This window comes from Rhinopithecus roxellana, chromosome 8, assembly GCF_007565055.1.
Source record: "Rhinopithecus roxellana isolate Shanxi Qingling chromosome 8, ASM756505v1, whole genome shotgun sequence".
NCBI lineage: Eukaryota > Metazoa > Chordata > Mammalia > Primates > Cercopithecidae > Rhinopithecus > Rhinopithecus roxellana.
In genome coordinates, this window is record NC_044556.1 from 80,409,243 (window position 1) to 80,421,424 (window position 12,182).

The 12,182-nt window shown below is 35.7% G+C and overlaps 1 protein-coding gene across 3 annotated transcripts in view; it reads right to left on the bottom strand.

The window, feature by feature from the left end:
* Positions 1–12,182, bottom strand: part of OLFM3 (olfactomedin 3) — a 207,082-nt gene that overhangs the window by 43,685 nt on the left and 151,215 nt on the right. The window contains exon 1 of one of the 3 annotated variants that reach the window (XM_010360614.2): positions 160–395. The exons of the other annotated variants lie outside the window; for them this stretch is intronic. Within the exon in view, the coding sequence (XP_010358916.1) occupies positions 160–288 (129 nt within the window). The 5' untranslated portion in view covers positions 289–395. Of the gene's footprint in view, positions 1–159; positions 396–12,182 lie in introns of those variants that run through there. 3 annotated transcript variants of the gene reach the window in all.

The following is a 12,182-nucleotide window of genomic DNA, read 5'->3' on the forward strand; positions in this document are numbered from 1 at the left end:
CATAAAGAAATATCTATGATGAGAGTTACCACATAGACACCACATTTTTGAAGCTGACCTGTAAAGGGAGAAGCAAAATCTTAGCCTTTGCAATTTACAAACAAAGCCCACTAAATGCACTTACTTCTCAAGATGGCCAAACCCACCGCAGTAACTTACTAAGGTATCCGGAGTCGACAGCCTCGTGGTGTTCAGTCCCACCAAGGATGGGAGAGTTTGGGACATCCAGTTTGAGATTATTGCCATGGTACTAAGCACAGCGCCAAGCTTCAGCAGTGGAAGACTCATTGCTGTGGAGCTAATGAGTTTTCATAGTGACTGATTAGGATCCCAGTGCCGGGCTGGCAGCGGGAGGCGTGACTGCAGCGCGCCACATCTACAGCATGAGAAGAGATCAACTTCCCCAGCTCTAATCACCCAGGAAAGCTTACGGAACCTCCTTCCCCTATCCTCGTGGGAAGTGCCCTGCCCTTCTTTTTCCTCCCTTGCCGGACATTTTGCTGGATCATCAAACAAAATATTCTTGATAGGCTTGGTTGGTAATTATCAGAGAGCAGAGGCTGGAGGGAGGCTGAAACTTGAGCTTTCCCAGCTCCACTTTAGTTAATTCATATCAACAGGAATCCATTTCCTCTGGGGTTTGTGTAAGTATAATCAGCTACTTTTTATCTTTCATTTTAAAAAAAAACCACACCTTTAAATGGAGGTCTGCCAAAGTGCACATTTCAACACCAAATTTAATATTTACAGATTTCTCTGGGCAAGGATAGAGTGCTTTTAGGAAGAACATGAAAATAAACTCTGCAAATAATTTTCAAGATGATCATATTGAAAGTAAGAGATAATTGTGTTTTTTTTTTTTGAAAGTAAACTAAAATTAGCATCATTGCTTTAAAAATATAGTCAAAGATTAATAGCTACTATTTGTGGCAAACATTACCTTTAGGCATCTTAGACCTGAACAGACAGAAAAGGCAGCCTTGCAGAAAAACTTCTGTTATAGAAATTTTATATGTTTCCAGTTTTGCTTTTGAGAATGAAGGCTTTGCTTCGTAGGTGTTCAGTCACACAGGAAACTCAGTTAACTCTATTTTCAGTTTGTGAGGAATGATGGACTGATATGGAAAGTCTGTATCTTGAGAGAACATGTGATTTTGTATAAAGGGCACAGGACTTGGACTCAGGAAGTCTGGGGATCTAGTCTTTGTTCTCCTCTAGTTAGCCATGTGACTGGCCAGTGATAAGATTCCTTGGCTTCAGTTTTTTCTACAATATATGGGTGTTGGAAAACATGCTCTACAAGGCCCCTTCCAGCTCTCAAATTCAATGATCTGTTTATTAGATTCCATTAGCAAGTGTGGTATATAGAATCCAGGGTTTATGGATACCTTTATTATGTTATTTTCATAAATACTATAAATTTCCCACATCTAAATCTCAGGTTCCAATTGAAAGAAATCAGAGGTCTTTGTCTAATCCAATATATGTGTTTTAAAATAAAAATATAAAGAGAGGACACAAAACAAAATATAGATGAATAAAAACTAAATTAAAAGAAATTGGTTACAAAAAGCAAAAATATTGTTTTGATTTCTTGGGAGAATTCTGGACTTGTTTGTATTTGGAATCTTCAGCCAAAGGTGTATATTTTTCCTAAACAGTTTTGACAGGAGAAATAAATAAAATATCCTTAATAAAATTGAAAGAGATATATATTTATAGTGTGTGTATACTTTATTCTCAAAAACAGCTTTAAACTGGGGTGGATGCTAAGAGATTCCTCAAATCTTCCTTGTAACTATTAGCTTAGAATCCAGGCCATTTTATTTTTTCAAAATATATCCAAATGACTTCAACCGATTCTTATTTTTTAACCACTGTGCCCAGAAAACCAAATGTTATTACTTTTCTATTCTTTCAAAAATCATGCCATATGAAAACCAATAAAGACACAGTATTTATGTATTAAATTTAGCAGAAAGCCCTGTGAAATTTTACATTAGTATTACAATGTAAATGACAAAAAGCAAAGTGGATTTACAAATCTGATGTTGAAAAATACACCTGGAACTCTACCTTACTGTAATAAAGAAGGGGGGTGTCTTTTCAAGAGCTTGATTTCCAAAATTGAAAGACAATATACATATAATTACTAGATAATTTAAGATATGAGGTGGCAGATGGTAATTATACTTACTAATGAACTATCAGTCCACAAAATAATAGCATTTTTAGAAGAATGTAAGATTGATTGTCAGGGGAAAACAGTGTTCTGATTTGCAAATTATAAAGAAAGGAAGAAATAGAGAAAAACAATACAAATGGGATACTTCTTGTAATTTTCTAGAGATGCAAATTACTATACTAAAGAATTGAAGTAGAACAATGGTGAAAGTTTATGACTCGGCGATGTTTATGAACAACATAGAAGTTAAACTGTGTTGTTTTTAGCAGCAGGTTTAAATGGCACACATTGAAGTATAAAAGCTCAAATTACAATAATTATTAGTTGTGGGAAATTAAAACAACTGAAATTTGCAAAGAGCTAACTAGTTTGCAGTACTCTCGTAGTCTACTGAAGTGATATCCATTTGAAAAGTTGAGTCCTAGTTTGCAAATGGGAGAAGGGATTAGCCTATTTAGAAGTAGCAGGACTGTGTTCAGGGCAAGCAACTCAGTACTTGCAGAAGTTCCACAAGCATAGTGTGAGTGATAATGACATTACCACTGGCAATGAGATGAGGCTGCAAATGCTGGCTGTGACCAGCTCCGAGGGCTTCAGGGTCACCCCAAAGCATTTGGACTTTATCTTGTATGTAATTCAAGAGTTTAAAGCAAAGCAGTAAGATCATTAGTTTTATGTCGTGAATCATTGCTTTGTCATTTTTATGATGCAGGATAGGCAGGCGGGGGCTGCAGAGAGTGCAAAGCATATCAGAGACAGGAAGGTCACTTAGAGGTATATTCTCACAGTTTGGGCAAGAGATCATGAGGTCCTGAAATAATAAACTGTCAGTGAGGTTCAAAAGGATGAATTCCATAAAGGTTTGCACAACAATTGGCAGTCCTTAGTGACCGAATAAATGTGAGGCAGTGGAAATTACCTGGGAGCACTTTTAGTTTTGGGGTTTGGATGATGAGTGTCAATCCTCAGAATAAGATACACAGGTAGAAGGATAACTTTATGAAGAAGATAGAATTTATTGCAGCTGATATGCATTACCTGTAGCACAGAGGGTCACTGGATGATGATGTGCCCCACACCTAGAGTTCAGAAAAGAATTAATTTCCCTAGGCCACAACAACTTAATGGACTAGTGAGAATAATGTATCATACATGTATGAAAAAAAAATGGTTAACTTTAAAATGCAGTTTTAAAGCTACCACGATTTTCATTTATTCAATTCATGGCAATCTATAAACTTAATTACTTACACAGTCTTCCTTAAAAATGGCAAAGCAAAATCTCTCTATCACTAGTAAATAGTGATATATTACTAAATCTAATAATCTCACAAAACATGTGACCTGACTACACACTTATTTTCTTTGTAGAATTTCATAGTGGATCAATAATTATATAACCTCCAATTGTGCATTATTGCTCATGGAATGCTGAAAGCTATTGGTTAATACATTTATTCATTAATTTTTTATAGTAACCTGTCCTTTTTATTACCCAGAGAGTATATTTCATGATAGACTTATATAGTAAATAATTAATAAGCAAATAAATGAGTGAGAATCACTCATAGGTAATTTATATAATATTGGCATGTTCTGTCATTAGAATTTTATTTTTTCTTTTATTTATAGAACAAAAGTTAAATGTTGCTTTAATGACTCTACACAGACATATAATAATACATATTTCCTAGTTTGGGACTGTATGTATGCTAGATGTGGGAAGGTTTCTAGAAAACACAACCTAGGTAGATATGAAAAATCAAATACATGAAAAAAACCTGATGATCACACAAAATATGGTAGAAAATAAACAGTTAATGAGGTAATTGTGACCCAAAAGTTTGACTTTAGGTAAAATGAGAAGAGACTTAGATTGTTTTTGCTAAACAGTAGAAACTTTAAGAAGAAATAGTGTACTTGTACTTTATTTTTATTATTTAAACCAAAATTTAAATTTGTGAATGTCTTCAGGCAGAGGGGAAAGTGGTTTATTAGATGTAGTTGCAAAGGTACAAATATAGGCTGAAGAAATTATTGAAGAAGGAGGAGGAGGAGAAGAAAAAAGAGATAAGAAGGAAGATGGCAATTGGGTAGAACACCGAAAAATGACCTGTATTGATTGATTAAACCAGAGTGACCTCTAGAGAAAAACATTGGGCTTTTGTTAGCACGTTAAGCAGGAAAAATAGGAAGAGTAGCATAAAATAGAAGAAGGTGGAAGACAGAGTACTTGTGTTGAAATCACTTCGGGAATGCTGGATATCCTGGATGGCGTGTGGTTTGAGAACGACCAGGCACATAAACAACTCTCCAGCTCCTGTGGCACTTTAAAAGCAGTTTAGTGAATTGTCCTCCAGATTCTTCCACTTACTAGAAAGATACCATTGACTAAGTTAGTCTCTCAGTCTCCATTTTATTACCTGTAAAATGAAGATAGAAGTACCACTGTGAAATGGTTATTTGAGAGACTGAATGAGATGATATATTTTGGAAGTGTCTATACTATGTCCAATGCAAAATAAATGGCAACCCTAATTTTGATAAGAAATACCATGATTTGAGCTGACCAAAAGGAATAGACCAGCTGAAGGAACAATCAGGCCTAGAGAAGGTGGAAAGTTTTGCAGCTTTGCAAAGGGGTAGCTGAGTGGAGCTTGGAGTATAGTCTGTCTTGCAATTCAGTCACCTTGGGTTAATAGAATAATACAACTTTGTGGCATGACATCATCAGTCTGTGGCTCTGGGGCTAATAAATTCAAAGTAGAGGAAAGGGAATGATTGCTATTTCTGCTTCCTTCTTAATTGAAAAGTCGAGGTAATTACCAGAAAACTTCCATAAAGTTCCACTACCACATCTGCTCACTTCCTCACCTATGCCCACATACTGTACCTTCCTTTTGGTTGCCATGGATAAACTGACTGTGTTCCTAGATAAGGTAGATCTCTCCTCTGTGCAACACATCAGTTTTTTTGGACAGTCATGCATAATAATTACTTGCAAGCCTGTTAAGACCCAATTTTCTAGGTCTCACCTGAGTCTGATTTAACTTTAGGACAGGACAAAATAGTTTGCATTTCTAACAAGCTCCCAGATGTTGCTGATGCTGCAATTTTTGGCCCACCCTTTGAGTAGACTGCCCTAGCTTATATCTCTCTGACCTACTCAAAGATAATTCTTATTTCCTCTTTTTCCAACATCAATACACTTTCCCTCTTTAGCAGATCATTCCCAGCATCATGTAAATGCCACCATACTTTTCCTACTTTATGCAAACAAACAAACGTTCTTGATCTTACTTTCTCTCCAGTAATTCCACCGTTTCTCACTCTCCCTTTATGGCATACCCTCTTGAAAGAATTGTTTATACTCACCATCTTCAATTTCTCTCTTCCAAATTGCATTTTTGTTTACACTTCTCCACTCCGCTGACACTGCTTTCATCAGGCTACCAGTGACCCCCAGATTGCTAATCTAGCAGTCAATTCTCAGTCCCCAACTTTCTTAACCTATGGGCAGCATTCATGAGAATTTACTTTCTCCTTTTTGAAATAATTTTCTCACTTGGCTTCCCGGATGCCACACTCACTAGTCTTCCTCCAATTTTATGACCTCTTTCTTAGTGTCATTTGCTGATTCTTCCTCATTTATATGCTAATGATTTCCAAATTCATTTTTTCCCAGCAGACCTCTCCTATCAATTCAGACCTGCATATCCAATTATCTACTTGACATCTCCACTTCAATGTTTAATAGACATCTTAAATTGAGCACATTGCAAAAGTGAGCTCCTGTTATGGCTCCCCCAACCCCAGAAAAGAAAACAAAAGAAAAATACACCAAACAAATAACAACAAAAATACACAAGCAGCCATTCCTGCAGTCTTCCCATTTCAGTTAATTGGCAACACTATGGTTAATTTGCTCAGGCCAAAAAGTTAAGTTTCAATCTTAATGTGTTTTCCTCCACATCTCTTATCAATTCAGTCAGCTAATGTCTACTTTCAAAATATATCCAACATTCAAGTATTTTGTACCATCTCCGCTGCCACTGTGCTGCTTCAAGCCTCCATTGTCTTTTATCTGGATTGTTACAAAAGTCACGAGTTATTGACTTTGTATCACTTCAGCCCATTTGTTATTGCTGCAAACTGACGTTATCTTGTTAAAATATAAATCAAATTATGTTATTCCAGTGCCTAGATTCCTGTCTCTCATGGTGAAGGTCAAAATATTTAGCTTGCATTGTAAAGTTCTACATAATCTGGCCTCCTCTTATCACTCTGATTTCATTTCTTTCAGCTCTCCCCTTTGTCAACGCCACTGGAGCCACTCTGGTCCCCTGGCTGTTTCTCAGAGAGAAAGGCAATCTTTTACTTTAGGGCCTTTGCACTTGCTCTTCTCTTGTGGAATTGCAATCCCTCAAATATCTTCTCACTTCTTTTTCTCTTTCCTCCCAAGATCATCTCTCGTAAGGTCTTTTCTGGCCACACTATCTAAAATGCCTACTCTTGTCACCTGGTTGCTTTATATTGTCTTTTCTGCTTTACTTTTTTTCTCCTTAGAACTAGTTAGCATGCTATATATTTTATTTATACATCTTGCTTCTTATGTTTTTTCCACTAGAAATCAAGCTCCACGAGGGAGAAATGATTCCTGGTTTCTTTACGGGGGTATTTTTAGCCTAGAAGAATGTCTAGCACACAGTAGTTTCACAATAAATATTTATGAGAGAAATGGAAAAATGAATATGTTACTATTTAATGCCTCGCCTGCTGTCAGTTTAAAAAGGAAAACATTTTTAGTGTAAATACACAGTACAGCTTATTCTTGCAAAACAAACCAGTACAATATATTCCAGTATTGTGTTTTGCATGTATGTTTTTATGGGTGCATGATGGATCTATACATGGGTAATGGATAGTGAAAAGTATTGAAACATTATGCTTATAGTGACATGTATTTTTTCCTTCCATTTTTCGCATGTAAAATGCAAGCACTTTTGGTCTAAGCAAAGAAGTACTAGCTACAACTTTGATTCTGTCTTCTGTTGATAAGCCTCAAGGGTCACTGGAACCCTCCATAAATATGGAAGTAATCTTTCCTTCTTCTTGCCTTTGGCTAGCCGAAGTTTTCTCTAATAGCATAGGGGTGGTAGAAGGGACTGTATGGTATGTAGAGAATATTTTTAAAAAACCATTTCACTACCTATATGTATATCAAGTATCATGTCGTACACCCTCAATAAATATGATAAAATTTAAAAAGAAAAGACAGATTTAAAAAAAGTGGTTTAGAGAAGATAGAGATCTGAGTCTCCTTTGAACCAAATCTCCTTCAATTTGGCCCTTGGCAACCAATTAGGGACCACTTGTAGGTCCTAGAATTAGTGCTTTGTCACTTTTGCCTTGAGGTTTCAGTATTGTCTTAAAAGTACTCACTAATGAAAGAATGAATTTAGAATGAAAAACATTTGCAAAGTTCTTTAAAGGAAGGATTTCTGTCTTCTCATCTGTGTCTTCATCTGTGAAGCTGACTGATGCTCTATAAGCCCGGGGGATCCTCCGTTGGCAGCTGCTGTTGCTACTTCAAAGGAGAAAAAATGGATGTGTGGGAGAGAAATATATTCAGGGCAAACATTTTTTTTCTCTTTCTACTCAAAATTGAAGAAGTGGGAAAATATAAATCCAGGATTAGTCCAGAAATAAAAAAGAAGAATGCAGAGTGGTGTGACAGAAACCTTCAGCTTAGTCACTACCTTGCTTTGCGGCTTAGGTTCTTCAAATAGGAAATAAAGCTATTAAACTGAATTTCCTATCTAGCCTCTTTCATAATATAGTGCCACTCTCAAAAGCTCAGTCTCTATCCCTGCAGTCTCACATGTACCCTTTCACTCCCTGTTCTGGCACTAGTAGATGACGAGCCATGTGACCTCCCAGAGCTGTGGTGTTCTCCTGTGTAAGTTGGGGGAAATAAGAGATGCTCTTTTGTGTTTGTGAAGATAAAATAAACTGCTACATAGAAAGCCCTGTTTCGGGGCCTGGAACATGATCAGTGCTCAATCAATGTTTGCCACCACTATGCAAAAGAAATGTATGCGTCTTCTACCCATCTTCATGGAAGAAAGCATAAGGACAGATGTTAGTGACAAAAAAGTGAAGTTCATCAAACTTTGGAGTAAATTAACAATATAAAAGTTTATCTTTAGAGTTTAAATATTCATCTTTCTCATATGGTTTGTTCATATGGATTGACGTCAAACATTCTAGAAAGTATATACAATGTGCCCATCCTATGTTTTATTGAGAAGCTTTCTTATTTAAACCCATCAGGCAGGCACTATGCTAAGAACTTTGTATGTATGAAGTTGTTTAATCCTCAGACAAGCCTGATGAGTTAGTATTGGTATCGTAACCAGTTTATAGTTAAGGAACAGAGACACTGAGAGGTGAAATACGTTAACTAAGGTCACATAGCTAATAAATGATAGGGCCAGTATACGAACTCCCAAGTCAGACCCCAGAGAGTGTGTTGTTAGTTATGCTATCTCACTGTGTCTCATACACACACTCACCATCATAGTTCTGCAAAAAAAAAAAAAAAAAAAAGCCAATATTGATTTCAAATTTTGTCTTTTTAAAATAATTAGACTTATGTGAGTGAAGCATTATAGGTTAGTTATTTGCATGCTCTATCAGTAAATGAGTGCTAAAAGCTAAGCACAAAAATTAAAAGCAACTTGTCTTCACTTACTGAGTTTATCTTTGAATGTGATGGAGCAAAGCTCTCACCAGGGAGGCACTGACACTCAGGTAAGGGCTTGGTGCCCCTGCTTTATTTTCACTGCAATCTATTTTCAGACTTTTCTAATTCACCCTACTCACTAGGGCAGACTGAAGTGTTAAATTATTGCCAAAGGCTTTTCTGGAAGAAATTGTTTAGAAAGAGAAATTTTAAAGAGATTGGGAAATTGCCTGGTGATCAGAAAGGAGACTGTTTCAATGGTTGTGTGAAAGAACAAAATTGGATCTTCAAATGTGCAATTTTCTGAAAAGTTGTTATGAGTTGTTTCATAAAGCTTATCTCCCTCATGGCATATAAAATGTATGTTTAGCAGGTACCAAAAATCTGGTGGTAGTAAACAACCCCAAACATCAAAGTATGAAAGAGGATTACATTTGTAGCCTGCTTTTTAACAAATTCATGCAAATAGGAGATCTGCAGAGTAGGGTTTTATGCAGTAACATAGTTAAACTGTTTGTCATCATCGTCCTCTTGTCAATATGTGTAGTAAAGGTTATTTTTTGTTTTGAAAGCTCTAGGCAGACAAATAAGGTTAAATATAAACCTCTAAAGATCTGGTGTTGAAATAAGTCAGGCACTATTTATCACTGAAAGCATCCTAAGAGTTACACATTTTTATGCGAGGTTCCCAGAAACAGTTAAGGCTGGTTCATTAAAATAACCACCACATAGATGAGCCGTGTAAAGCCTTTGCTTCATTAAATTGCCCTTTTTGGCTTCAATGCAATTAAACACTTTTAACCTTATAAAAACTGTTTCAGGAGGACATAAGTAACTCAATTTAAAAACAACTTCCTTTGCAAATACTCATCTGAAAAGAGACCAGTGACTTATGTACGAACTTATCAATAAATAAGTGAAGGAAAAAGTGTTGATAAAGGTTGTCTCCTGTTATTAAAATTAAATAGCTGATTTTTTTCTGCTACTTAATTTTTTTTGTTCTCTTCACATTTTCCAGCTTAATTATGTATTATTTTCTGTTGCCAGAAAAACATAAGCAGAAGTATGTTGTGTCTCTCTCATTGACCTTTAAAGGCACTGATCTATTAAACATTTATCAAGTGCATTCTATGGGGCAGGAACTGTACTATTCTGAAATAAGATTAATATGATACAGCCTTCTCTTTTGAGTAATTTATCAAACTGGGATTGTAACAGAATACAAGTGATCATGTATATTGGATTCAAATAGTTCCAAGCTTGTAAGTACCTATAGGGATATAATGGAGGAGTAAAAGAAGAGGGAATTAGTATCACATAATGTAATGGTCAGGAAAGACCAGAGTGGAAAAGATAATGCTTGAGCTAGTTTTACAAATTCAGATCTAAATTTCTAATTCACTCAGAGAAATTGACAGTAAAATTTACTACGGGCCGTAAACATAAGATAAAATTTAAGTCATAAGGATCTTGGTCCTATACTCCAAAAGACATTTATATATGTTAGCTCTTTCTTTATCAATGTACATCTGTTGCCCTAGTACTTTACATTTTCGTCTCTCTTTTCATTAATAAAATAAAATAGTGATATTTACCTAGTACATAATACAGAGCTACTGAATGTAAAGAGACTGTGAAAAGGAAGTAACCGTTGTCAGGAAAACAGTATTTTCCTTAAGAAGCACAACAGACATGTAGAAATATCTGAGTTCTTGGAGAACCTTGCATTATCAAGAAAATATATTCAAAATTGTTCGTGTGAATCCTTTCAAGATTCTTTATGTTACTTGACCCACATGAAAAAACTGATGAAATGTTTTTTCAAACAAATATTATCCAACAAGTAGTTTGGATTATAAATTTACACATAATAAGTCATAAAATACAGAGCTAAAACTTTAAATCTAGTATAGAGGCTTCTTGTCAGGTCTCTGCAAAGAGGTATATATACATTTTATAAACATTATAACATGAGTAGTATTAAGCTATTTACTATTACTGAAAATGGATCAACTTTGCAAAGCATTCCAACTCCTCCCCATGCTCTCCTTTCCCTTCTCCTTTCCCCTTCTCTCTCCTTGCCTTCCTTCTCTTACATTCTTACTTTCATCCATATTTCCTTCTTTTCTACCTCGGTCTCCTTTTCTTCCTTTTTTTTCCATCCGTATTTTCTCCTTTCTTCTCTTTCACTTTCACCAAACTTTACTGAGTCCTTTCTAAGTGTTCTGCACTGAAGTAGGATTTAAGTATGGTTTCCAAGTATTTCCCCGGTAATTTTGATGTGTTCTCATTTTTAACCATTGCCTGGGCCATATGGCTGCAATTTAAGCACAGATCATTGTAATATTTTGCACTTCATATTTGGAACTTTTGATTTACCTCTCCATTCATTCAACACTCTTTTAAAACAAAACAAAACAACCATTTTCTTATCTGAACATTGAAACATGCATGTGTAGGTCACAATTTACATTTTATTGCAATCCATAAGGTTTTCAAGAACTTATTGATCTTAAAACTGGAAACTCCTCATAACTGGTGTTTAATAATCATGGTATATTATTCATGTGATCCTCATTAATATCTTTTTCTTACAGGACTGGTTAATAAATATGTCAATGATAAAAAATAAATTTTCTCTCATATATTTTCCATTTCAATAATATGTGCATTAATAGCTATTAAAATATCCATATAAGTTAGTCAATATTTTTCTACCAAAAATATATTTAAAATTATTTGAAGAGCAAGGTCTATTTCACAGTGAAACATGAAACAGGCATTTATGCATTCAGTAAGGATTTATTGATCATCCTCTACATGCTAGACACTAAATGCTGGAGATCAGGAATTAATGCAATTTACTCTGACTCAAGATCTCCCATTCTAGTGGGATACTGACAGGAACAAGAAAGAAATATAGCTGTAAGTATAATTTAAATATAATGGGACCCGTAATGTGTACAATGTGCAATGGGTCATTGATATGGTTTAGATTTGTGTCCCCGCCCAAATCTCATATCAAATTGTAATTCCCAATGTTGGAGGAGGGGCCTGGTGGGAGGTGATTGAATCATGGGGTGAATTTTCCCCTTGCTGTTCTTGTGATTGTGAGTTCTCATAAGATATGGTTGTTTAAAACGTGTAGCACCTCCCCCTTCACTCTCTTCCTCCTGTGCCAGCCATGTAAGATGTGCCTGCTTTCCCTCTGCCTTCTACTATAACTGTAAGTTTTCTGAGGCCTCCCCAGCC